This window comes from Rhea pennata, chromosome 1, assembly GCF_028389875.1.
Source record: "Rhea pennata isolate bPtePen1 chromosome 1, bPtePen1.pri, whole genome shotgun sequence".
Lineage (NCBI taxonomy): Eukaryota > Metazoa > Chordata > Aves > Rheiformes > Rheidae > Rhea > Rhea pennata.
The window spans coordinates 147,106,688-147,134,295 of record NC_084663.1 but is presented as its reverse complement, the minus strand read 5'-3'; the positions used below and the strand labels follow the sequence as shown (position 1 = coordinate 147,134,295).

General features: G+C 35.7%; 1 protein-coding gene across 3 annotated transcripts in view; it reads left to right on the top strand.

Moving 5' to 3' along the window:
- Positions 1-27,608, top strand: part of REV1 (REV1 DNA directed polymerase) — a 62,766-nt gene that overhangs the window by 14,887 nt on the left and 20,271 nt on the right. The window contains exons 4-12 of one of the 3 annotated variants that reach the window (XM_062601596.1): positions 1,694-1,862; positions 9,157-9,306; positions 11,087-11,790; positions 13,607-13,714; positions 15,180-15,296; positions 19,991-20,120; positions 21,091-21,219; positions 21,906-22,060; positions 24,185-24,304. In XM_062601596.1, coding sequence (XP_062457580.1) covers positions 1,694-1,862; positions 9,157-9,306; positions 11,087-11,790; positions 13,607-13,714; positions 15,180-15,296; positions 19,991-20,120; positions 21,091-21,219; positions 21,906-22,060; positions 24,185-24,304 — 1,782 coding nt within the window. Of the gene's footprint in view, positions 1-1,693; positions 1,863-9,156; positions 9,307-11,086; positions 11,791-13,606; positions 13,715-15,179; positions 15,297-18,150; positions 18,478-19,987; positions 20,121-21,090; positions 21,220-21,905; positions 22,061-24,184; positions 24,305-27,608 lie in introns of those variants that run through there. The other 2 variants (XM_062601595.1, XM_062601597.1) reach the window with 2 other exon arrangements.

Here is a 27,608-nt window from a genome sequence, read left to right as displayed (position 1 = left end):
TTTCATGAATTTTGTGATGAAAGTTTTCAATATAAAATCAGATATAGGTCTAATAATAAATACTGCTTTACTAAATTATTTAAAGGAATTGTCACTGATATAGCAGTAAATTTTTCCACCTTTCACTGATCATGTTATTTGAAATGAAGCCTGGGGGGGACAGTGCAGTAATGTAAATGTTTTTACTTCCTTTTAACTTCCACATATGCCTTCCACAAATATTCTGATTTTAATTTTCCAAATTTTTGATGGTTGCACTGGACTTGCAGTGTTTCCATTAAATTTGTTTGAGTGGATATGTTGGGATGTTCTTGCTCACGGTGAAGTAATGGTTGAGACAATAGTGCCTTAGTAGTGGATGGAAAGAGAGAAGAGGTAAGATATGGATATGCATTGCCTGTGATAGACTGACAGTGCATGTTATGAAGAGTGAGATGTTTAATCTATCATATTTATGTTTGAATTTCTCCTCAGTTCTTTAAAACTTAACAACTTTTCTGAAACACCTCAGAAGTTTTTTCAGAGATCTGTGCCAGGAATGTAGTGATTATTACATAACTGATGTGTACAACTGCTGTGGCATGCTGGAGCAGCGCTGATTTGAACACAAGATGAAACTGCCATATGTACAAAATGAACAAGGTTAAGCTGGATATGTTGTTAGTACAGGCAGATCAGTTATTTAATATAGACAGTTTCTCTGGTGAAAATCTATTATTTGTATATTCTTAAAGGCAATGGTTCCTCAGTGATGCTCTGTGTAAGATGGTTGTCCACAAAGCTGAAGTAGAAATGACCATACTTAGGAGAAAGTGTGTTATTTTCCATTAAAAGTTAGATGTAAAATCAAGTACTAGAACCGTTTTAAGAGGTGATAATAAGCCACTGAAAGGAATTATAACTGTGTTCTCTCCAAAAAATGTTTCTCTTCCTTCCTGTGTTGATGAACTTTTTTAGTAGTTTGTGCCAAATTTGCTATTAAAGCCATTGTACTTGTGGTTTGTTCTGACCCAGCTCTTCTGGTGTCAGTGTGGCACTGCTGTCAAAAGGTTTTCCAAAAAGGTATACTTGTGTTCTGCTTGCAAGATGCTCTTTTTTTTTCCCACATCATTGAAAAAAATGTCTTAATATGTAAATAATATGGGTAGTCAGAAGGGTTAAGAAGAGGTCTTAGTTTTAAGATACTCTCTGTTCCCTGTATAGTTCAAGAATAGCCAGATGAGGAAAGAGTTACTTAAGTCAGAATTGTGGAGCAGGAGTTCTGTGCTATTGCTAAACTGTTCTCATATTAATTTGTTTTGGTTACTTCTGGTGTAAACTGCTCTCCCAAACTGTGATCAAAAGATAAGTGATTTAATCTAATACTTACTTTTGTGTTATGTTGGAATAAAGGGATTTTTAAAGTAGTTTAGCTCGAAATCCACTGAGTTGTTCCCCCTTGCCCTCATAGAGGATCTTTCCACAACATGTATAACTAGTAAAATGTTTATTTTTTTGAATCAATCTTTCTGGAAACACTGGTTTATACATTTCTGCAGAAATGTATTTCTGATTTGGTCTTTGAATAACTCGTAAGAAGAAAAACAGTATTTTGTACTCTTTTGGATCGTAGCATCTGATTTCTCAACTGTAGTTGTTTTTCTTAGTGTATTTGCTGACAAAACCAGGAACATTTTTGTTTTTAATTTTATAGATCCTTCAGCTGATGAATTAAGGAGGCTAATGATGTTGCATGGAGGCCAATACCATATGTATTATTCCAGATCCAAAACGACGCACATCATTGCCACAAATCTTCCAAATGCCAAAATAAAAGAACTGAAAGGAGAAAAAGTAGTTCGACCAGAATGGATCATGGAAAGGTAAGTTTAGACCCACTGCGTTTGGAGATTTTTCCCTTTAGAAAAAGAAGGAAAATCTGGAAGAAGCTGCTTTATAAAAGGTTGCATTTTTGGTTTATGATTTGGTTTAAAATAAATCCATCCTTTTATCAGCTGGATAAAAATACCACTGTCATACAGAACATATGGGTTTTTTTAATATTATTTCTTAAACATACAGAAAGTCCCAGTAATAGTGGGAAACTGAACGATTGCTTGCTCATTGCCACATTAATACCCAGTCACTGGACCAGCCTTCATCTTAATATGCTTTATTAACTACCTTCTAATTAACTGTTTGCTTTGTACTTCGCATAAGTTCATCTCATGTAAATAAAAAAGAATGTCAATTGAAAAGCATTTTCATAAAATCTAAATTATTCCATCTAAAATATATCATGTTCTGACTTTTATTTAAAAAAAAGGGGGGGAAAAGAAATCTGTGAGCAGGAGAACTAACAGTTTTATTTTCGAAGAATTTATATCTTATGGTTCCTCTACACACTAAAATGTGTAAGTTCAACTGAAATTGTCCTCAGGTCCTAGGAAAAGATGATGACCAGACTCAGAACAATTAATCTGGTTTGCAGTTATTTTCTGGCATCATAGAGGCCTGTGGGAAATAGGACAGGCATGAATATGTTTGGGAAATTACTCTGTCAGTAGCATGCAGTTTCAAATGAGTCTTTTTCTAGAGGATCAGCAGAAATGGGTAAGGAACTGTTCTGCACACATACTTGTAAAATGGTATTTTCAGTTGCATATAACTTTGGTGAGTTTGGACTCAAATGTTTCATATCATATATCTTCTTCAAGGTGACTTCTTAAAATTTTTTTCAAATTGAAGAATCTATCATTTCTGGCTAAAATTTATGTGCCATTTTAAAAAATTTTAGGACCTCACCATTTGTGTCTAAGTACTTAGAAAACAGGCAGTAGATGTGATTTTTTCAAATATGTGATTATTTTAATTGGTGTAAAACTGCATACAACTTTAACCAAGTTGGAAAAATCAATTTGTATACATTTAGTAGAGATTTGTCAGAACTTAATATAAGAAATCATCTAAATTTTTTGTCATGATGGCTTGTGTGCAACTTACGCATCTCCTGGTTGCAGGCAATGCTACTGTAATTAACTCAAAAGAACTGAGTATAGGCAGATATATGGGGATTCATATTCAGCAAGGATCTGACTGTCTCATCAGAGCATGAGCTATGTCAGAATCTGAATAAAAGCTAATTTCACAAGAACCTCCATTTTTTCCCTTGCCCTCAACACTGCTGTAGAATACTCATTGGTTAGATACTCCATCACTGTGTACTACCTCTGCACATAGAATACGAAACAACATTATCCTCAGTAGGTAAGTTGGGGAAAATCTATGCAGTGGATTTAGAGGTTCTAAATCTGTTGAATAGTCACATGCACATCATGGTAGTGCAGTATAAGTTTTCTTTTTTTATTATTGTTATTACTTTTTGTTTGGGTAAAAATCAGCCTTAAAATGTTACTGTCAGAAATTGTCAATAAAGTAATATTGTTAGATCTTCAGTCTTGTCATCCAAGGTTGCAAAATGAAAAGTTTAAGTTTACCTATGCAGTTTTAATTTATTTCTTTCTGGCACACATTATGATCCAGTCTTTAATTATATGATCACATGCCATCTTGTCTCCCTGTGCCACATCCTCTGCACATTTCTAATTCAATATCCTGTTTTCTTCTTCTTTTCCCCGCAACCCTATGTGTTATTTACTGTCTATGACTCAAATTCTTTGCTGAAGATGGAATGAATAATTAATGCAAGCTTTTTTATTGACACTTATCACTGTAGCATCTGACTACTTCCCAAAGATTAATGAATTTATTATAATACTTATCACAATAATAACTATTATTTTAATTTATTTATTGGGAACCTTCAAAAAGATTAAGGCTAAAACAGCAGAAATTTCAGTAATTTGGAGTATGCCATATGAAATACTTAAGAATTTTTCAGAGTTACTCATATGAGGATCATAAGGCATGCATTGAAGTTTATTGCTGCTTTGAAAGCTTTGCAGATTCTGAACTACAAACATTCTGAACTATGGTCTAAAGTCATAAAACCTAATTTCCTGTCATTAAATGCAAAAAGCTCTAGAATTTTCATTTGACTAGCATCACACAGATACAGATAGTCCTGTGGTAATCGTAGTCCCCAAATCCAATTTTGCAGAGTAATATATACTTACTTTAATTAAGAAACCATTTTTCTGCACTCCACTTTCTTGTTAATGTGTTTTTTTGATTTTTGATTTTTTTTGTTGTTTTTAAACATCTCTGTTTCTGCAACAAATGAAGTAGAGGTGCAGGCAAACCTCCTTCCCTTACTGTACTTTTCTTGCTTTATATTCAGAGAAAGTATTGTTTGAAAAATATGATACACAATTACATAGTTCAGAAAGTGCAATGTGCAATAGGAGACAAATTAAGGTTACTTAGGTGGTCTGAATAATGTGGTATGAAGCTTTACTTTCAAATTTGAATGTTCTTCTAACAAGTATTATTTTACATTTACAATAAAATCACCTTTCAAAGGCTAACTAACCACTAAAATCATCTATCAGTGAAAGTTGTGGATTCTTTATTTTGTTTCTTTTTTTAAGAACTTTCACTTAATCTAAAGATATGCATTAATCTAACACAAATAAGAAGAAAATACTGAAAAATAATTTGACAAAAATGCTAAGAATTAGTGTGGTAAGTTGCACTTCTTTGCTGCTTGGATGTTTGAAATTGCCAAAGTATCAGTGCATTCAAGTATGAGGGAGGGTTGTTGGGGGGAAGAAGGGGGAATTGTTAGCTGCTTAACTATTCCACTGGGAACAGGTCTTGCAGCACCAGAAAAAAATACACTTTTAATTAATTGGAAGAGAAAATTGATAGCAAGTTGAAGTTTGATAACTTTATTTAGATTAGTAAATGTGTGGAGTTTTGCAGCATTCCATATAGAGGGATTAATGAGAATTGAGTTCCATTGTCACAGGATAAATTTACCTTGGGTAAAACTTAGAAAACAGTGCACATGAGCCAAAGTGATGAAAGTATCTCTGTAATCATGTAAGCCTCTAGGATCTTTTAGCCAAAGATGGCTGAGGGGGAATATTATCAATATGTATAAATACCTGATAGGAGGATGTGAAGAAGATGGAGCCAGATTCACCTCAGTAGCATCCTATGAACAGATAAAGAGGCAGTGGACACAAAGTGAAATACAGGAGATTCCGTTTGAACACCAGAAGAAACTTCTCTGCAGTGAGGGTGGTCAAACACTGGAACAGGTTACCCAGCAAGGTTGTGGAGGCTCTGCCTTTGGAGAGATATGAAACCTAACTGGACAAGGTCATAAGCAACCTCTCTAGCTGATGCTACTTTGAGCAGGGGTGTTGGACTAGAAGATCTCAGAAATCCCTTCCAATCTCAGCTGTTCTCTGATTCCTATGGCTTACAAGGAATTTACAAATACTCAGTCGAGTGATAGGAGAAGTAATTCCTCTCTAACTGTTAAAAATACTATATTAGAGACTTTTTTTCTGGAGGAGAGGTTAGAGGAATTTTTAGCATTGTAGATACTGAGAACATACTGCAAGTTAAGTAAGTGTCATTTGTTTGATTTTTGTCATATACAAAGAAGAATAGAGAAACTAAGTGGAAGTCTGTTTAGAATAGCCCACAGACTTAGTTCAGCTGGATGTATGTTGCCTGGAGCTGGTAATTTTTGTGACAAATTTTCAAGTTTTAGAGGCAGTAAAAAATGCTATTTAAAGAAACATAGGTTGAATCTAAACATTTGATAGATTGAATCTACCCACTGAGCTAAAGCTCAGTGTTAAAACTGGCAAATGATAATGAAGGGGCGCAAGAAGCTTTTACAGCAAGAAAAAAAGCGAAAAGAAGACCAGGGATTGACTTGCTGCTGAATGGTGAGGGCAGTCTGATGACAAAGGACACGGAAAGAGCTGAGGTACTCAATACTTCCTTTTCTTCAGTCTTCACTAGCAAGATCTACTTTCATGCCTCCAAGTGGCAGCGTTTGGAAAAAAAAGTGCTACTAAAGGTATAGGAAGCTTAAGGATCAATTAAGCAAACTACATACAAAAGTCTATAGGACCAGAAGGGATGTATCCAGGGGAGTTAGCTGATGTTAGTGCTAGGCCTGTCTGTTATCTTTGAAGATCCATAGTAATCAGAGGTCCCAAAGGACTGGGGAAGGGCAAATATCATGCCTATCTGCAAGAAAGGCAAGAAGGAGGATCTAGGGAACTGCAGTGCAATCAGGTTCACCACAGTTACTAAAGGTTATGGAACAAATCTTCCTGAAAGCCATATCTGGGCACATGAAAGACAGGAAGAGGATAGGGAAGAGCCAGCATGAATTTATGGATGGCAAATCATGACTGACCTGATTACTTTTAGTGATGGCTCTCTGGACAATGAGGGAGCTGTAGCTACCATTTATTTTGACTTTAGTGGAGCTTTTGGCACAGTTTCCTCTTCATTTCTTTCAGCCAGACTGGGAAGATACTGGATGGTGGACTATTAGATGCATGAAAAACTGGCTTGTCTGCCTTGCTCGAACAGTGTTGGTCAACAATTTGGAGTCTAACTCAGCTTTTTACAAGTGGCTTTCCTCAAGGGTCAATACTGGGCTGATACATTTTAATCTCTTCATTAATAACATGGATGTGGGTGAGGAGGTGGAAAGCACCCGCAGCAAGTTTACAGATGACAGCAAGTAGAAATGAACAGTTGATAAAATGGAGGGGAGGGGTGTCTTTTGCAGAGATCTCGACAAACTAGAGGAATAGGATGACAGAAGCATTGTGAAATTCATGACGTTACAACCAAGGCAAATGCAGAGTCCTGCACTGGGACAGAATAACTCCATTCAGTAGGACAGGCTGGAGACTGACTGACTAAAAGGCAGCTTTGTAGAAAAGGACTTCCAGATCCAAGTAGGCAGCAGGTTGACCATGAATCAACAGTGTGCCCCTGTGGAGATAAAGGCTAACAGTGCACCAGGTTGCATTAGCAAGACCATAGCTAGTAGGTTGAGGGAAGTGATTCTTCCTATCTGTTTGGCATTTCTGAGCCCTGTGTACTGTGTCCAGTTTGGGCTCCCCAGTACAAGAAAGATACTGAAAACTAAAACAAGTCTAGCAGTGAACCACAAGATGATTAGGGACCTAGAAGGCGATAACATGAGGAGAGGGCTGAGGGAGCTTGTTTTGTTCAGCCTGGAAAGAAGATAAAGGGGGAGGGGGGTCATTGCTATCTTCCCTGCTACCTATATGGAGATTACAGAGAGCATGGAACCAGACTTTTCTTGAAAGTGTACAGCAAGAGGACAAGAAGCAATAGTCACAAGTTAGATCAAGGAACATTCTGACTGAATATAAGGAAAAGATCTTTCACGGTGAGGGAGGGTAAAAATTAGAACAGGTGCCCAGAGAGGTTGTGGAATCTCTATCTTGGATACTCAAAATTTGACTGGACACAGCCCTGAGCACCTGATCTAACTTTAAAGTTAGCCCTGCTTTGAGCAGATGTTGGATAGAAAGACCTCCAGAGATCTTTTTTTATGATTCTAAATTCTATGATCTAGGATGTGTGGAAGGGGGAAAGGTATTGAAAGATGCATCTACAATGGATTTCCTGTTGTTGCTGCACCTTAATAGTTTAAAAAAAAAATCAAATATGTATGGATCTAATAATAAAGCTGTTCCAGTAGCTGGTATCTTAGCACGAACAGGATCCTAAATGCTCTGATAACCTTGAAATTGGTGTCATGATTTTGAGATACTACCTGTGTGGTTATGCACTTTCACATGGTAATATGAGAAGTATTATAATCAGACATTGTAAAAGCTTAGTTGTTGCATCAGCGTTGTGTACAAGAAAGTTTTGGAATTGTACAACTTTACCATGTTATTTTTAACTTTATTTGGTAATGTATGATGTAAATTATGTTCCTTTATGAATGCCTTATGTTCCTGTCTCAAACGGTATTTAATTGATACATTTTTAGGGCTGTTTTTACTATTCCATTCCCATAGAAACCTCACTCTTGCTGTGCTAACTAGTTTTTAATTTATTTAATTGGGTAATGTGATCTCTCACTCTGTTCTTTTTCTAATTGCACCAAGACAGGTTATAGGGGCTTTTGTTCCCCTGTCTAGCTCTCTTGACAGTAGTACGAATCTGAGCTAGTTAAAAAGCACATCTCCAAGAGGAAGACTTCAGGTGTTAAGGAACAGCAAAATAGTTTATCTGCCATTGAACTAAATTCTCTTTAAATTTTTCTTTGAAGATACAATCTAATTGTATCTTCAAAACTGAATGTAATGTTAAGCTTTTTTCATACTAAAAGGATTCCTGTGCTGCAAGAAGCTTCAGCATCTCTGATCAAGTGTTCAGTATGGAGAATGGCACATGAATAAGAGGTGGAGAATAATCTGAGAAGGGTGTTTTCTCTACTACCAGCACCAGCACATTGGCATGGGGAGATGAAATCATACCGTGGTGTATTTTTGAGAGGATTCTGCTTCAAAGGCAGTGACTTCCCAAAGGAATTTACTAGTTACTGAAGTATAATTGCAGTTCCAGTGGGAGAAGTAAAAGAAGGAGGGAGATGCAGTGCAACACTTAGGTCAGAACTGGAATGGTTAGGGTATATATTTATGGAAAAACTGTTTGGAAATCTTTCTTCTCTTTAGTTCTCTTCGTGAATTTTCTCCCAAGAAGGGGTAGTTATCCTTTTAGAATGGAAAAAATAGGAGTTCCTCTTTAGTAGTGAACCACATCCTAGCTGACCTCTTTCAGTTTCTACCCAAATTTGCTTGGAACATATGTATTTGCTCAGCGCTGTTCAGTTAGAATAACATGAACAGTTCAAGAGATTTTTTTGATTTTGTGTTGTTTTAGTTTTGAAATTAAATATTTGTGCTTTGTGCGTGTTAGTTGGGGAAGACAAATGGATGTGCACAATTGACAAACATGTCTGAGCAAGTATCTTTGTTAGTTCCAGTCACAATATTATAAATTACTGTCTAATTCAATCCAGTCAGTAGTGGGAAGAGGGTTGTGGGAGGATTGTAAGTATGCGTAGTAGAACAGCAAACTCTAATGACCAGAGTAAGTGTATTGTATGTGGGACATTTTTCAGTTTAGAAGTTTTGGGGTTTTAAGTATCTTAAGTACTAACCTGTTTCTTTTTCTATTTTTCTGTTTCAGCATTAAAGCTGGACGTCTTCTCTCACACATTCCGTATCAGCTTTACACCAAGCAGTCAAGTGTTCAAAAAGGTCTCAATTATAATACCATATGCAAACCTGAAGATGCTGTGCCAGGTCCAAGCAATATAGCTAAAGATCTCAACAGGGTGTAAGTGTTTCTAATCTTTAATGCAGATGTTAGTCATTCATCCATAATGGATTTGCATTTATAATTCTGTACTGTTTCTACAATTGATTTCGCCATTATAAGGGGAAACTGAAATATTTAAAAATATATACTTCAAGACAGAAGTAGTCTTTGAACCATATTTTACAGGATAGCTGATGTAGGAGTCCTACTGGGTGTAGCACGTCTGTGGAAGTAAGCGTCTGTTGCAAACGTTAAAACATTCTGATGAGACACTGATAAATAGGTCTTTGTTTTAAAAATAAAAAGCTGGTATGTTTTGGTTACTTCTGTTAAGGGGATTCAGAGGTAAACCAGCTTTTCAGTTCTTAGTTCAGCTTCTTTAAACAAAAAGTCACAGCATTTCTTTTGTATGATAGCACTAAGGTCTAAGTGGGACTTAAGAGAAAAGATGGATTTTAAAAAATCCAATTAGAACAGAACTTTTTTTAAAGACCTTGAGAAGGGAATAAAATTGAAGGCACCAGTGAAACTCCAGTTGATAAAGGGATTGGGAGGGTAACAAACCTTTCCATTTGGACAGTCTCTCTCTCTCTCTCTCTCTCTCTCTCTCTCTCTCTCTCTCTCTCTCTCTGCATCCTGCTCTCTTTCTCTGCCCCCCCCCCCCCCCCCCGGCCCATGCAGTGCCTCTTTCTCTCTCACTTGCTCTGAGCCTCTCTGTAAGTGTGTGTATGTCTGTATTTTTAGATGGTTCCTGTGCCTTTTTCAGAAGCACATGGTATATTGTTTGTTGTTTGGAAACAAGGTACTATCTACTTACACTAAGTATGTACCTCCAGAGATAGCACTTTCAACCATGTAGCTCTTCCAAAACATTGTTACATTTAATTTACAATTGTGATAATATTAACCAAATTGTTATCACAGTTAATTGGCTTTCTGGCTGTACTTGTCTGTTAATTATTGCCCACCTCTTTTTTGTGTGTGTTTTTAAATTGCTTGCTTTGGGAGTTTGGAGGGTTATTGTTTCTAACAGTACATGAAGAATATGCGTATTTCTTGAAGACGGCCTTTAATTCCACTTAAGGGTTGTTACAGAACTGATGCTTTGAATATAAGCCTTGTCTTTACAGTATGAGAATAAATGTAAATTGCCAGTGTACTCATAGCAGAATACTTTGTTTTACACACTTCATATACAGTTTGTATATATGTAGTTTGATTTTTTTGTTGTTAAAAGTATGTTTAATTTATAGAGTTTGAAAAGATTTTTCCTTAGGAGAAGATAAAATGAATCCAGCACACTAATCAAAATCCTGTTCTAAAAAACAGAAGTTTTCTAAGTGTACTTTAATCATTTCTATTGTAGCTAGAGGTGGAAAATTACACCCCTTGATTAAAAAAAAAAAAATCCTTTTTTATGACTGCTTGTTGCACTATTCATGCTGTCTATGGTAATAGAGTTCTGTTAACAAATAAATAGTACTCTGTTTCCATTGGAGAGCACTGGTCAAATTAAAGGCCATGGAAATAGTTTTTCTAATGCAAGCATTATTTTGGTTACTCCTGCATAAATTCCTGGTAGAATTATATAGCAAATCCATGAAAACTTTTGTGCAGCTGTATAGTGTTTTGTGACATTGAAAGGATGGAGTGCAAACTTGGTGATAATTGTCTTAAGATCCTGAAAACTAATCAAATATATCTTGATAACATTTATCAAAATAAATAACTCTTGAAATGACTTGCAAATGTGCCTTTTTATAAAATAAAAGCTGTTAAATTATCATATCTGTTTCAGAAATCATATTAAGAAGTGTGAGATAGAGAGTGAGATCACACCCAATGGAATAAGTAGCTGGAATGAAGAGGAAGAAGAAAGTGACAATTTTGGATTTATGGAGCTGGAGCAAATCCTTCCTGAAAGGAAACAAAATGGGATTCAGCTTCACAAAGACAGCACTACCATTTTTAATGGACACACACACATTTCTACCAGTGCCTTAAAGACACAGGATTGCTTGGTAACGTCCAGCAACAGTGTTGCAAGTAGGTTCTCTCCAGGCCCTGTGCAGGAGGAGGGGAAGACTGAAAAAGGCATGGTTGACTTCAGAGACTGCACAATGCAGCAGTTGCAGCAAAGCAACAAAAATACAGACTTTTCGTGGAATCCACATAGGACTATGAGTAATTCATCTTCATCTTTGCACAGTAATACTAAAATAAATGGTGCTCACCACTCCACTGTTCAGGGGCCTTCAAGCACAAAAAGCACTTCTGTACCTACTCCTAGCAAGGCAGCTTCCTTACCTGTGTCCAAACCTTCAGATTGTAGTTTTATTTCTGACTTTTATTCACGTTCAAGGCTGCATCATATAGCAACATGGAAGTGTGAATTGACAGAATTTGTCAACAGCCTGCAAAGAAAAAACAGTGGTGTCTTTCCAGGAAGGGAAAAATTAAAAAAATGGAAAGCAGGCAGGTCCACATTTAAAACTGACACAGGTAGATACTTGTTTAAGAAAGTTTATGTTCAAAAGGTGTCTTATATCTTTGTTCTCATGTTAAATGTCTAACTGAGACTTAAGTATGTTAGTTTTCAATGTTCACATGGCTATCAGACTATCTGGAGTAGCTTGGTGGCTTCAATCCAGCTAAAACTAAAGGTTTAACTATTTTTTTTTTTTTTAAATGTGATTAATGTGATACTTTGGTCTATATTCAATTTCTCTTTGTAAAAAAAATTTTCGCAACTTTACCAAGATATGTGGAGTGACTGAGGAAAAAAATACTGCTACCTGTGTAAATGTAATTGCCATGTGAAAATCTTAAGAACAGAAACAGAGGAAAGAAACCTTGCTGCTCATAGTTTGGTGTGAAAAATTAAAAGATGAATAACATTTGGAAGTGAACTAAAATCAGAATGAATTTTTTGTTAGTAAGAATATCATATACCTCTGGGTGTGTTTAAATTGGTAATTGTCATATAAGCCTTCTGAGCCTGAGCCTCTTCTGGAAGAGAAATGATTTGTGTCATTACATTGCCCATCAAGGGCCAAAGTGAAAATATATGTGTAATTTATGAGAGCCGGAGTATTATAAGTATAGATTAAATATTTTTGCATATTAGAATTTCTCTTTGAATTTACAGTATTATTCAATTAAAAGGCTGACTGTACATGATCAGAGGGATTTTGACTGTTATGCTGCAAAAGTAATCACTTGTGATCATATGAAAATAAGTTCACAAAGGCAAATTATCACATCTTAAAAATTTACTGTTCTAAGAAATAAACTAACTGCTTTTGTGTTTTTGCTAGCATGCTCCAGTTATAGAACATGTTGGCTTATAAACTACCATCAAAAAATGGTATAAGCTAATGTATTTTATTTTTCCTTTTTTTTGATTTAACCTAGATAATTCTTGTAGTGTCTTAGTTGACAAGTAGCAACTTCTTAAGCACTATTTTGGTTGCTTGATCTGTGAATGTCTTCTATAGTGTAGTCATTTGAATGCAGGTGGTAAATTACTAAAAATGAAATCTGATTATTCAGCAGTTTACACAGTTCTCAAGTAAAACAAATCAGTTGATATAATGAAGTATTTTTTCACTGTCATACATTATGTATTGTTTAGATTATGTTTTTACCTCAGCAAAAGCATTCTCTGATAGGTCAGCAGTATAGACACACAAACTAGAACCTCTAGCATACTTCACAAAAATATTACTAAAGCTTTAGCACTATAGGTTTTTTCAGTCTGTAGCTGTCTTGCTTATCTTTGCTGGATGTTTGCATCACTGTACATACAGCAGTGACAAAGTCCAAATGCATAGAAGGCTTAAACTTACTCAGTGTGTTTTATGAAGAGTTAACTTTCAATGCAGCTAAACTTTTTTTTGTTTTTATCTTTTAGAACAGTCTTTTCTGATCTACGAACAAAAATTGTGAAGCTCTCTGTTATGGATTGAGTGTTAGCGTTGAAAAAAAAAACAGTTAAGATCCAATTCTACTATATGCAATAATATACTTACGGTGGGAGGAGCTTGTTATAGCAAGGTAGAGAGTGTTAATTTTGAGGAAAAAATAGAAACTTAAGTGTGATGCCTTATTTAGACTGTTTGGCTACTGTTTGGTTTTTTTTCTGTAGATTTTTCACTGAGAATTTAGGGAATGGTGGTATCCTTTTGGTGAGAAGAAATAAAAATCTTTGTAACTTAGAGTGATAAAAACTTCATTATAGTCCTTGCTGACTAATGTGAGTAGTACCAAAATGCATGAATTAGGGTTCAAGTTTTCTGTTGGTGTATCTTCATACTAGGTAATGTGTCTGTTTCGAGCTTGGCCAAGCCACAGAGCTGTATAATGCACGTGGATATGGATTGCTTCTTTGTGTCTGTAGCTATCCGAAATAGACCGGATCTCAAAGGTCAGTATCTAATTTTAAATGTCAATTTACTGGTGTGAGACTTTTTCTGTATATTAAAAAACACACAAAAGACCCCTGCACACTTATCAAATGGACTGGACTTTGTTAGTTTTTCTCTTGGCATCTTTGCCTAATAGCAGGCCACACAAATTCCAAATTCCTCCTTACTGTCTCACAGTCCAAAAGCATGTGAAAGAGATAACTGGAATTCTTTGCTGTCTTCCTTTCAGTGTCTAAGGTAACAGTAGAGAAGTAAAATTCAGAGCAGTCATTCTGTATGACACTGCGCCTATCTTATTGAGACTTAAAGCTACCACAGTAGAAATTGGAAGACAAATTATAGTTGTACCAAAAGTGATTTTTGGTCATTCTGTGTTAAAAATGAAAAGTGGGTTTTTCTAATCTTTTCCCTAAAGTAGCCTAAAGAGCTTTGTTTATTTGGAGAGGTGGAAGGGTCAGGACAGAATTAATTGTCTCTTGCCCAGTATACCTTTTTCAAGGGAGATTTGCTTCTCCTTTTCTGTCCTATCTAAGCTCTTGCCACAGTGAAGTATTACAAGAGCTGAATGATGGTCAGTTCAGTTGGCACTTAAAACTCTGACTCTGTGATCATCCTTAGTACATAGGAAGAACTGGAGGTCCATATCGGGTTGTTTCTGAATATAACATTCCAAAATGAAAATACCAGCTGTACTCTGCAAATGCTGAACTTTGGTGTTCTACAGGTCTGAACACTTGGTGTAATGGTCTGAGAAGGACTCAAAGCTGTAAATTTCATTTCCTTTCTAATGTCCAAAGGCAGGAAGCAACTATGCTAAGATTCTTCTTATATGTGTATTTCTTAAAACTTTATTTCCTGCCAAATTTAAAATTCCATTACTGCAATATAGAGAACCTAGGACTTTTCTGTAAATATTTTTTATTTTCCATAGAACTGTGCCAGAATTTTCAGTGCGCATGTTAGCTTGCTGTAGAAAAGTTGTGGAAGTGTTGATAAAAAGTCAGAAGTTTAGATTTGATCTTGTACAGTTAATTAAACAAGTGGAACTGAATGTGTAAGTTGCACTGTAAGTTGCACTGTTTTAACTTTAGCAAACAAACTTTCTGAAAGTATTTAAAAATCAGTATGGTGTTTGCCATGTTTTATACTAACGAATTATTAGAGCATTGGTGAAGTTTCGTAGCTTCCCTTTATAGTAATTGTTAAAGACAAACTAGTGTGGCTGCATTTTCACTTTTTCAGAAGTTTTCATCTCTTTTATGTCTAATTGCAGCCATGTGTAAATTGGCAGTCATAATACAAAGTGATAGCTGTTTACTTCTGTGAAAGTGCATGAACTTGAAGGAACTTAAAAAAAAAAAAAAAAAAAAAGACGCCTTCATAATCTTCCCATGGTTGTGCTGTTATTAAAATGTGAGCTTCTATAAATGTTGACTTCTAAGTACATGCATTTCTTCTCTGCAGGAAAACCAGTAGCTGTTACTAGCAACAGAGGTGCAGGAAAGGCACCACTGCGCCCTGGTGCAAATCCCCAACTTGAATGGCAATATTACCAGAATAAGCTATTGAATGGCAAAGCAGGTACAAATAAGTCTGATTTTTTTTATTTGTTTTTGATTTTTTTATGGTTTTGTGATTGAAACTTTTCCTTAAAGTTATTAATGAAATGCACAGTGGATAAATTCTGAATATATATATGGGAAAAAAAAAAAAGGAATGTTTTTGGACAACACAATGCTTTGTGGCTTTCGTAATTTGCCACTGTGACTTTTTGTTAGTTTGCTTTGCTTTGCGTGGGTGTAGTATTTTAGAGTGATCTTAGATTTTATTCACTTTTATTGAGGGTGAGTATAAGGTGTGGGGTTTTTTTTGTTTTTTTTTTTTTTTTAAAGTAGGAAATAGATTGTCAAAACACTTGGTTCGGAGTATTATAGAAGTCTGTTGTATAAAAGCAGGTAGAAAATGTATTTTGAAAAGCTGCTAATATTTTTATGAATAAAGAGTAGAAATGACAGCACATAGCCAGTGAGAGATTGGTTGAAGTTGGCTTTTGAATTGCATGCATATAATATCTGTGTAGTGACTGAATTTGAGTGGTTCTTAGAGCATTTTGGATGTCTGGAAAGTGACAACTTCTGTGAATTCTATCTTTCCAGTATTTTACTTCTTCAAAAGCAAGGCATCTGTTGTAATTTGAGAATTCCTTAATTTTTTACAGGCATTGAGAGCTTTCTTGTTATTTTCTGTGTTCTCAAGTAGCAGTATACTAGTGTAAACACAACACACTATTATGAACTGGTTTTCATCATGATTGTTACAAGGTCTGAACTGCACGAGTGTGAGAATATAGAATTGCAAATGTAAATGGCAAATTGTTTCTCTTCCTTTTCCCCCCCCCCCTCGAAGAGTCAGCTTAATAAACCTGAAGTTTAAGTTTTTTACTGCTACTATTTAATTTTAGTTTAGATTTGGAATTGTTTCTCCTTTGATCCACATACACATCTTACCTGAGTCATAGCAGCAGATAGCATTGTTCTGAAGTTACTTATCTTATTCATATAAGATGGAAAAACACAGTTTGTTCTTCCACCTTTTTTCTCCTGAAATGTTAATACTTAAAAATAAATAAATAAAACTAAAAAATTGTGCAGATTCAAAGACATTTGGAAACAAGGTATTACAGTAAGTGATGCCTTTTTATTTGTCTTTTCACTGTAGTTTAAGTACTCATTTAAACTGAGGCAGAATATGTGTTTGTGGAACCTGTTGGCCTTTAACTTTGTAAGGACCTTTCTAACTTTCTAGAAAGTCAGAAACTTTCCAGACTAAGTTTCTGCTGTGTTTGTAATGCCGTGTATAAGTGTGTTACAGAGATAGCCATGGATTGTGGGCTTAGATTTTCCATAGTATAGTTTATGTATGAACTATTTATTGGTAGCACAGTTTTACATAGTGACGTAGCAGCTTTTATTAGCACCTTGTATTGGATAATGATGTGACTTCATACAATGAAGTGATGTTTGGAGAGCGAGGAAGTTAAAATTAAGGAGGCTTAGCTGATGCAAATTAGTATATTCTCTGTGTTTCGCAAATTCAGCAGTATCTCTTCTGCTATGTGTATTGCTTACAGGTACGATAGGTTTCAGCCTCATTGTATGACAAACTCAGTTTCTTACTACAGCAACTTTTTCTGGATGTCCACACAATCAGTTCTTTAACTTCAACATCCAATCTAACTGGCTTGCATGCAGGCAGGCAGCTAGCTCTTCTCTCTTAATATTTAGTCTGATTGTACTGTCTGTTGTTTTGGCAAAAGGATTTTTTCCTAATACTGTTTTTACAGTCTCTATCTCATTAGCTGTAGATTCTTATTTTTTAATCTCTTATTAATTTGTATCTCTGAGTACAATATTTTTATCAACAAGCAAATTTAGCCTGCTATTTCTGCTTACATTCTTGTAAACACATGGATTGTCTTCCTTTTGGGTAAAAGAAATTAAGATTAGTTGTGGTCATGTATTAAAACATGTAATTGCACTTTTGGTTAGGCTTTTCTGATATCACAATATCTTAGGAAGTATATGTGAAATGCTTCGTAGCAGGTGTTTAATTGTGTCTTGCCACAGGTAAATACGATCTGGCAGGCCCATATATCACATGGAAAACTGCTTTTTCTAAAATATTAAAAATACAGAATGCTAAATTGTGCTCTGTTAAACATACACCATTCTGTCTGGGATATAAACAGAATAGAAAGGTAGTTGGGACCAACTTTGAACATAAGCATATTTTTACTTCCATGGAACCCACTTCATTTTTTGATGCTTCATGCTTTCCAGGCTGCTCTCTGATCTTGCCTTCTCCAGGTCTTGCTTGTTAGAAAAAATGTTCCAAATTGGAGGAAAGGAAAAAAAAAACACTTAGTTTGACTACATACTGAATTCTGCTGCTTCAGCTACTTCTTTTTTTGCAAATTACTTCTTCAGTGATACTGATTCTTGCTTTTGATCTGCATTGCTGAATGAGTATCTAGTGTCAGTAGACTCTTGGATCCTTTATGAAATAGTTTCTTTTTCTTGTTTCAGTTCATCCAGAAATGTGTAACTTTTGAATTTTAAAATTTACTCTCGTTTTCTCCCTAAATCTCCAGATTGGAGATATGCTTTCTGGGTAGTAGAAATTACTTCTCTACATAGATACCATCTTTAACATTCATGTCCTAAAGCTAGAGGATTAACTTGTGTTAATCAGAATTCATAGTTTGGGGTCTCTTTTTCCATGGCCAGGATGCCCAAGATGTGAATGGTTTTTAGGCTTCCTTTCCCTTAACCCTAGTATCTCCCATTTTTCATTCTAAGAGCAGCAGTTTTTAACCATCATATTAGTCACAGATTTATTCTCAGCGATTTCTTTTTCACAGACTTGGGTGCTGGCCTCTGATTTCTCCATCCGTTGCTCCACATTCACCATGTGCCTGTCTAGTTTCCCAGCTTTTGATGAGAGGTTCTCTACCTTGCCTTCCATTGAGGACAATGTGTTCTGCATTGCCCTGAATTTCACATGAAGTGACTCCATCAGCTCATGGGGGCATCTGCTCTGCTGCGATGTGGAAAAAGTCGGCGAGTCCAATGAAGATAGACAAGATGACAGCATCATCTCAGGCCAGGGCACAGGAAGGCATGGACTAAAGAAATTGCTTTTGTCATTCTTATCTTTATTTGGGGCATAATTTTGCTCTAATTTGCAGCTGCAGATATCTTAGGTAACTTACTGAGCTCTTCATACATTAATATATTTTCAACATAAAAAGATACTTGAATTTAGCAGAAAGTCTAAATAAAAGCAATTTTTCATGCGAGCCAAGTTCTGGCCCACTGTCTCCATTCACTCATTACAATACTTTCTCTGATCTGATAACTACTTGCGTGTGCATGTAGCACCCTGTTTCCTTTCAGTTGTATTGTAAGTGTGTAAATTGTTAGTACCATGATGTGTGACTAGGTATTGTGGCACTTTGGAGTAAACTTTATATTCGTGATATTACAAAGTTAGATAGTATTAAATAGACTACAATAACAAGAAAGAACTATAACATACCCATTAGATTTCATTTGGAGTAAATAAGAAGCTTTATGTCTTCATGATAACTTTTTGTTTTAATTCTGTTTGGGAATTTGGGAGGGAATAGTAATGTTTGCATCAATACATTTTCTCAGGCTAATCTATAATTTAGAGTATAGATATCTATCCGTCAAGGTTTACATATCATGAGAACCTAAATAGAAAGGAATAGAGAATGCTTTACATGGTTCCAGTATTCTGTGTCCAGAGATTCTGTCCTAGTATCTAGTATGCAGCTGGCCTAAGAGCATGCTGTAGAGTTCCATAGAATTATGAAAGGCCTGTCTCTCATCTAAAAGTCTGAAATTGCAGTATTTATAGTTGTATCCTTTTGATCCAAGAGAAATTTGTGGTGGTTTTTTAAAGATTTTGCATATTCTAATAAGTGAATTATTAGGGAGTAAAAATGAAGGCTCTGTCAATGAATTTCCCTGTAAGAGTATTAAAAAATATAAAAGTTTCTAGTTAGATTTAGTGTTTTTTGTCCTTGTTACTTCATTTGACTCCTTAAAGATCACTTTGAGGTATCTAGATTAAGTAATTATTAACAAATAGTTTTAAATAGGAGGTTATAAATACGATAAGCAGTAGAATTGTACTTTGAATTTAATTTCTTTGTCTTAATGGTAGCTGTGCTTTGTAAAAAGGACTATAGCTAAGTATCTTTGTTCAGGGAAGCTGTTGGTAGATTTTCAGTGTCATGCATTTTGTCTACAGGGTATGGTTGTAGCAGGTAGCCTCAAGAGTTTGTCTAATCATTTTTATCATCATTAAAGATAACAGATCTCTCTTGTTTTACATTAATTGTGTAGGTAGACATATACAAGCTATTCTCTGAAATACTGGGTGAAAACAGGAAAACAATTTTTCAGTTGCATAATATTGGTCACAATAATATGTGCAGACCTACCTGTAGAGAGAGATTACTGTCTGGGGGGTTCTGTGTTGCTTTTGAGTGGGGGAAGGTTGTTTTTTTTTTCCCTTGACTGTGATATGAATCAATATAGTGTTGAGAATCTCTTTGCCAACAGGTGATGAAGTTGTATAGCAATTTTATCAAGAGTACTGCATTATATTTATTTCATTCACATTGATTTTGTTGAACTCATAAGAAAATAATATGAAAACAAATATAAATACTATTTTCCAAGCAGAAATTAGAGTTCCTGATAAGCTGGATTCATCAGTCCGGGAGCATCCAGATTCCACGCATATGAATGGAGCTGACATGGATCTCACTGTTCTGTCCATGGCTGAAATTGCCTCTTGTAGTTATGAAGCCAGGTAGGTAAAAGTTAGCTATCAGGTTACCTGAAAAGTCTCATACAGACAGGTATAAAGTGTCTGTCTGTAAATAGCAATTATTAGGTCATATATTGCTTTAATTTATTCAGATAAAAAATTCTTTCATGTTTCAGTCGTTATGTGCTTCCCTGTGCATGCAGCTGCTTTCTAAACACTGTTAAAGCTCTCAGCCTAACCTGCATGTTAACTGAAACAAAACCAATTAAGGAAAGCTTTATGTCGTTCACAGTTATAAGGTTGATTTTGTAATCTTACCTTCATTCCTTTGTATTAACACTGAATTCTTTCATGAAGTTGAGAACATTTTGTTACTGAAGGTTTCAGTTAAAATGATACAATGATAAGAGCGATTGCTAAACTTAAAAGCATTTCATGCACTGATCACATTGAGCTATCCAGATAGCATAGCTTATAACTTTCAGAATTTGAAATAACTTGTTATGAATACAATGGCAGTGCTGAAAATACAATTTGCTACCCTGATATAAAAAAAAGAATACTCCAGCAATTGCTATTTCACTGTAACTTTTCTCAAGTATGTCAGCGTAGGCAAGGTGGTATTTTTGTCTTCAGAAGTTACGCTTTATTTGTTGTGGGAGCATAATTTTATAAGTTTGCATAGTGGGATATATGAACCACTTACATTAATTTCTGTGGTATATACTTGGTTTTAATTTGAAACAGAAGATGGCATGCAGTGCTTCCTGGAGATTTTTTCTGTTTTAAGCACATCCTCAAACACAAGCTGTCCATGCTGTATGCCTAAACATCATACAACTAATTAAAATAGTCTGTTTGCAGCTATTTTTCTTATCTATCAAAATGCTGGCAGATTTATCAATAATTTACTTCAGTGGAAAAACACAAACACTTCATTGGAAACACCACATAGTAACATAACTTGTGAAGAAGTTGATTCTGCATGTTTTTGTTTCTTGTTTGTTTTTAGACAAGTTGGCATAAAGAATGGAATGTTTTTTGGCCAAGCAAAAAAGTTGTGTCCGAATCTTCAAGCAGTTTCATATGATTTTAATTCATACAAAGAGGTTGCACGGACAGTATATGAAATACTAGCAAGGTAACGTGTGCTGTATGTTTACATGATCTTCCATGGTAAGGTTGTCAGGCATGTTTTCATTTGCTTCTGCTGAATACCATTATTCGAGCTTGTATTTTCATCTTTATATTACTCTCCCGCTGCATGAAAACCATTCCTATGTCAGATCTTCCTTTTGTAGTATTTTTTTTTTTTATTTATTTTGAGCACGCTGTTTCTTGTGAGCACTCTTTTATCTGGAAGCCAAATCATGTAAAGGATCAACATTTAACTGCAAGGGAATCATTGCAAATTTGCACTGATTTCACTGCGAGAAGAATTAATTTCTGCTTGCTAGTGAGATATTTCCAAGAGGCTTTTTTTCTTTTTTTAATTTGGTAATTTAAGAATTGCGTATTGGAGTAATTTCTATTAGAAACTACTTTTTGTTTTAAAGCACACTTGAACAAAACTCAAAATCTGTTAGTGTGAGTAAAAAATTAGTATTTAACTCTCCTTCCCCAGCAGTGCATTTAAAAGCATGATGCATGCCTACATAATAATGTTACTGTAATTTGCTCTATTGGCATTTTTAATGTTTAGTTATGTGTGATACTAAATAAGCAGGGAAATGCCACCACAAAAGGAAGACTTTATTTGCTACATATTTGTTTTAACAGATGGTGAGCTGTTGCTGGTGTTTCACCTCCTTTACTTTGTGTTGATAGCTATACTCATAACATCGAAGCAGTCAGTTGTGATGAAGCACTAGTAGATATCACTGAAATCCTTACAGAGACCAGATTGACTCCTGATGAATTTGCAAATGCTATCCGCACTGAAATCAAAGCCCAAACTAAATGCACTGCCTCTGTTGGAATGGGTAAGTACCTTATTTCGTTTATGCTTACAAGCATTTATTGGTATTGCTAGGTTTACCAAAGTTGTGTAAGAATGGTAAAACAGGAAATGTTTGTGGATTATGGAATATTTTGCCATTTAGATTAAATTAAATTAAATGGAAGTGCAAGAAACTTTCATAAGTGGAAAGTTTTAAACAGTATTTTTTTAAGTTATTGTAATCTCTGCTTTATTATTTGAACAGTACACTAAAATTCCATCTGCATAATATTTACATTCATTTTTATAAAATGCTACTGTATTTTTTCCAGTAAATTGAAAAATGAAAGCAGATTCTGTTCCTTACAAGAGAAAGTAGTAAGAGTTTATGGCGTGGCATGTTTTAGCATAGTTGTAACTTACTGAAAGCAAAGCTTGTGTAATTTGTAGTAGGTATTGTACATGAAATTATACATCTGAAAAGAATTTGTTTCTTTTCACTTGGACCCTTCCTTTCTCCTTTGCTTTTTGTTCCTAATCAAATTAGAGTAGTAAGTATCTGGGAATAAATATACTGAGTGTATGCAAGTGTATAAAATCCACTTGCTACGCAATTTGTGAGGCAAACTGAAATTCATTATTGTAAGTCTTAGTGGTAGAATTCTTCCTTCTATTTCTTAAGGGATCATGGTAGTATAGAGACTATAATTCCCTTGATTCCTGTTTATGTCTTGCTTTGACTTGAAACACATTTGTAATCTCTTTTATATGCTTATAATGTATTTGCTTTTTTCTGTAGAAAGAGAGAAATTACTTTTTTAAAGCATTATTTTCTAATCTGATATCATATTTCTCTTACTGATGGAAAGAGACAAATACCTATGAGAAAAGATTTGTTTTTAATAATCAATTGAAATATTTGAAAAATAATCTTGATGTCCTTTCTAGAAATTTGTATGGTAGGTACACTGCAAGGTCTTTGTCTCTTCATTCTTAATTCATCATAAAGTAAATGAACTGGAGGAAACTATTGTACTATTACATGAATATAGAGACCTGATTTCAAATACATGGTCTGCCAGAAACTGATGTCTCATGTAAGTGATTTCTGTGTTGCCCAATGGGAAAGCAACACCATTATAATAACATGTGAGTTTGAATAGATATTGTTATATCATTGAGAGCCCTTCTCAAACTATTATTTCTGATTAGAAGTAAATTAAAGAAGGACATGCTTATGCCAGTTGAATAAATTAAATTCATACCTCAGAGATTTTAGTGGCTAAACTGAACTGATTCAAACAATGCTAGCGAAAGATTAAACACTCATCTGTAAACATCCTGTGCCTTGGTTTTTGATTTGTTAAGTGAGGTATTAGCTTTTCCCTACTTCAGTGTTATGGGAATAATACATTACAGGAGATAAATCACTGAGATTTTATGGTATTAGAGGGTATGTTGGTATGTTTGATAGATAAGAGGATCAGAAATCTTCAGTACTCTGTAGACAAAACATAGATCCCCAAAGTTAAACAGAAAATTGAATGAGTCTGTTGTTAATTGTTTCATCAATTTAACCTCTCAGCAGAAACGGTACTCATAAGTCTGTATTACTCTTCTTATTGACTAAGATTTCAAAAAGGGCAAAAAGAATAAGAATGTAGGTGGGAGGAGAACAGCAACGAGGATATTGTGCTGTTAGTTCTGGATTCCTCTGCTTTTTATTGATTTGCTTTATCTTAAAGCAGAGTGTTTGAGGAGCAATAATGAATCTGTTTGGGTATGATTTCAGAGATTCTTTTGGCTGGGCATGAATAAGCCTGTAAACAGGGAGGAAAGAATACCGAAATCAGGCTTGTACTTCAACTTAGGTAGAACACTGCAAAGACAAATTCAGTGTTTGTAGTGAATTGCCCTGAGCTTGCTTGTTTTTTGTTTGTTTTGGCTTTGTAAGTGCAGTTGCTACTGCAGCTACTCTACTTAAATCACAAATCCTGTTAGTTGCCAATTGGAAGTGGATATTGCAAATATAAATAAATGTGTCTCATTAAACTCCACAAAATATACAGAATTTGACTGTACCTACTGTATTTTACCTTAACTGTTGAATTGGAGAATCCCACTTGAGAAGACAGAATTTACACGCTTAAATTTGTTATTTTCACAGGTTCCAATATTCTGCTGGCCAGAATGGCAACTCGTAAAGCAAAACCAGATGGACAGTATCACTTAAAACCAGAAGAAGTGGATGATTTTATCAGAGGTCAACTTGTTACCAGTCTTCCAGGTACTTGTCTCTTCTTTTACGGAACATTCTGCCTCCTGATACTAGAACAGTTATAGCTACAAATCTGTGTTCAGGTTTCAGTCTCAAATCTAACAAGATTAAATACTATTTCATGGTTATGATCTGAAAAAAAGATGTACTAATAATTTCTGAGAAGAATCTCAGTGACCTTTTTTTAATTTTTTGGAGGAGCATCTTTTTTGGTAAAGAGCCATACAACATGATTACGGAAGAAGCTGAGAGTTTAACATCTTAGGCAACCCTACCTTCTTTAATAAAACTGTTTGTTTTATTAAATACTATTATTTACTAAATAAGTAAATACTAGCTTGCCATATCACAGAATTGATAAGGTTGGAAGGGACCTCTGGAGATCATGTAGTCCAACCTCACTGCTCAAGAAGGGTCACCTAGAGCATGTTAGACAAGGTTGCGTCCAGATGGGCTTTGAATATCTCCAGAGAAGGAGACTCCACAACCTCTTTGGGCAACCTGGTCCAGTGCTCTGTCACTCTCACAGTGAAGAAATTCCTCCTCATATTCAGGTGGAGCTTCCCGTGGTTCAGTTTGTGCCTGTTGCCTCTAGTCCTTTTGCGTGAGACAACTGAAAAGAGTTTGTCCCTGTCCCCTTGACACCCTCCCTTCAGATATTTATAGACATTGATAAGATAATACCATAACAAATTAATAAAATTATTAGTAATGCATACTTATCACTGAGAGAGGCAGGATTTGCTTAGATCTTTTATGAAGAGGTGGTATATCTAATTAAAATTGGTGCCTAGCCCAATAACAGAATGGTTGAGGCTGGAAGACATCTCTGGAGATCATCTAGTCCAACCCCCTCTCCTCAAGCAGGGTCACCTACAGCACATTTTCCAGGATTGTGTCCAGGCTTTTGAATATCTCCACAACCTCTCTGGCCAACCTCTTCCAGTACTCAGCCACCCTCACAATAAAGAATTTTTTCCTCGTGTTCAGATGGAAATGCCTGTGTTTCAGTTTGTGCCCATTGCCTCTTGTCCTGTCAGTGGACAACACTGAGAAGGATCTGGCCCCATCCTCTTTACACCTTTGCTTCATATACTTACATCAATAAGATTCCCCCTCGGTCTTCTCTTCTCCAGACTGAAGAGTCCCAGCTCTCTCAGCCTTTCCTCCTATGGGAACTGCTCCCATAGGAGCTTAATCATCTTTGTGGCCCTCCACTGGACTTGCTTCAGTAGTGCCATGTCTGTCTTGTCTGGGGAGTCCAAAAGTGGAACCAGCAGTCCAGATTCAGCCTCAGCAGTGCTGAGCAGAGGGGAAGGATCACCTCCCTCAACCTGCTTGCAGCTTCCTAATATAGCCCAAGGTACCACTGGCCACCTTTGCCACAGCAGCATCTTGCTGGCTCATGGTCAACTTGTTGTCCACGAGGAGCCCGAGGTCTTTCTCTGCAAAACTTCTTTCCAGGAGGTTGGCCCCCAGCCAAGAGAATGTCTTTTCTAAAAGGGAGTGTACAAAGCCATGAGTTGGAAGAAATACCACAGACAGAAGAATGAGAGTATATGAAGGGAGAAAAGTAGTGTGAGAGAGGAATTTATTTAATCTGTTGCATTTAGGAAATTCTGAGAGACCTGGAAGAGAATAAGGGTAGGAAGAAAAGTAAGAAATAAACGATTAGAGGAGAACATTACCTGACGAGAGAAGAGCTTCTCCTTGCAACAGAAGACATATTAGAATGGCTAATGAATAGAGAAAAACATGGGAAATTAGGCTACTGTAGGTAGCCTTATTCTTATGGTTTGCACCCATTTATATGCAGGTTTTGGTTGTGATAGATTTAGAATACAAATTAGGCAATGTTTCACGGGGAATTCATTTTTCATGTTAGGTTTTTAGTTAATGGTGTACTGCAAACTGTGACAGAATGTGTAGATTCTTTCAAGAAAGAACAACAGATTTGTTGAATCCCAGCCATTTTTGCTTAGTTCTCTGAGGAAATGTTTTAATGATTTGCAGTTTTAACAGCACCAATAATTTTGTAAGCCATCTGGCATTTTCAGCCAATCTTACCAAGAGATATAAGTTCCAAAGGTATAATGTTTCTACAAGTTTTGTGTAGAAAAATGGCTGCTGGACAGAGGGGAGGAGACCAAATTAGTACATTTTTTGAGAGACAGGCAGGCAAAATTCAACTAGTGTATATTTTTGGCAGTAGCTCCCAGTTGTCATGTGTACAGCCGTAGTACATCCCTTTTTTTTCCTGCATTCCTTGGTCCAGTAGGAGAGAGAAAGAGATATTTGACTGACAGAAGAACTGTAGTGATTACATGGGATACCTGTGGACATAGAGAAGACCCAAGGATAATACTGGGGGGAAGGAAAGAAGCCTTTCTAGCTTGCAGGTTAGGGAAGTTCTTCAAAGGGTCAGAAATCACAGATAGACGGTATGCAAATATTTAAAGGAGTTGTAAGTTAAAGTATTTTCTGGCACACAACTCTAGTGTATTACTCTTCAATACATTACTAACATAGTTCGACACAGATGTAATGCAAAAACTGCTGAATACGCCTTATTCATGCTCTGTGTTTTAGTAATAGCTATGCTCAACCTGTGTGTGTACACACGTACGTAGTGCTGAATGTTCAAAATAGTATGCTTCTCTGTTTAAGGAAAAAAAAACCCAGAGATTTATTGTAGTAGACAACAATCACTAAAATGGAGTAGTGCTAGGAATAGCGTACATGTACGAATGCAGATTCACCAGAAGTTCTCTTTACATATCCTTTTCCATAACCAAAGATCATTAACAGCGCAGCACCATTTCTCTGCAGCATAATTCATGGGAGATTTTTTTCCTCCTGAAAACAGTAATGTGCTTTGACTTGAGTCTTTTGAAGTTTTCAGATCTTGCTCATATGTTCATAGTAAAAGCTTTCTAATGTTTGTATCAGTACATCACTCAGATAATGAAACAGAGATTCTGAAAGATAAAATCTGACTAACTGAGGTTACTGACTTCTGCTGTCTTTGGCCATGTAAACTCATAAGGTTAATATCTTCTGGAAATAACAGCCCGCCTCTTGCCCAACCCATAAATATACATAAATTTACAATATACAATGCACACTTACATATGTGCCGTTGCCGTGGATACCTACAATTGCCAGTGGTTGGTAATTCAAAGCACAAGTAATACAGGTATGCTATCACTTCTACTTGAAATAATATTTTTCTCCCTAGGAAGCAATGGAACACTAGTAAAAATATTTGCTAGTTTTCTTTCAGATTGTCATTTGTATGCAATGGTAAAAACAT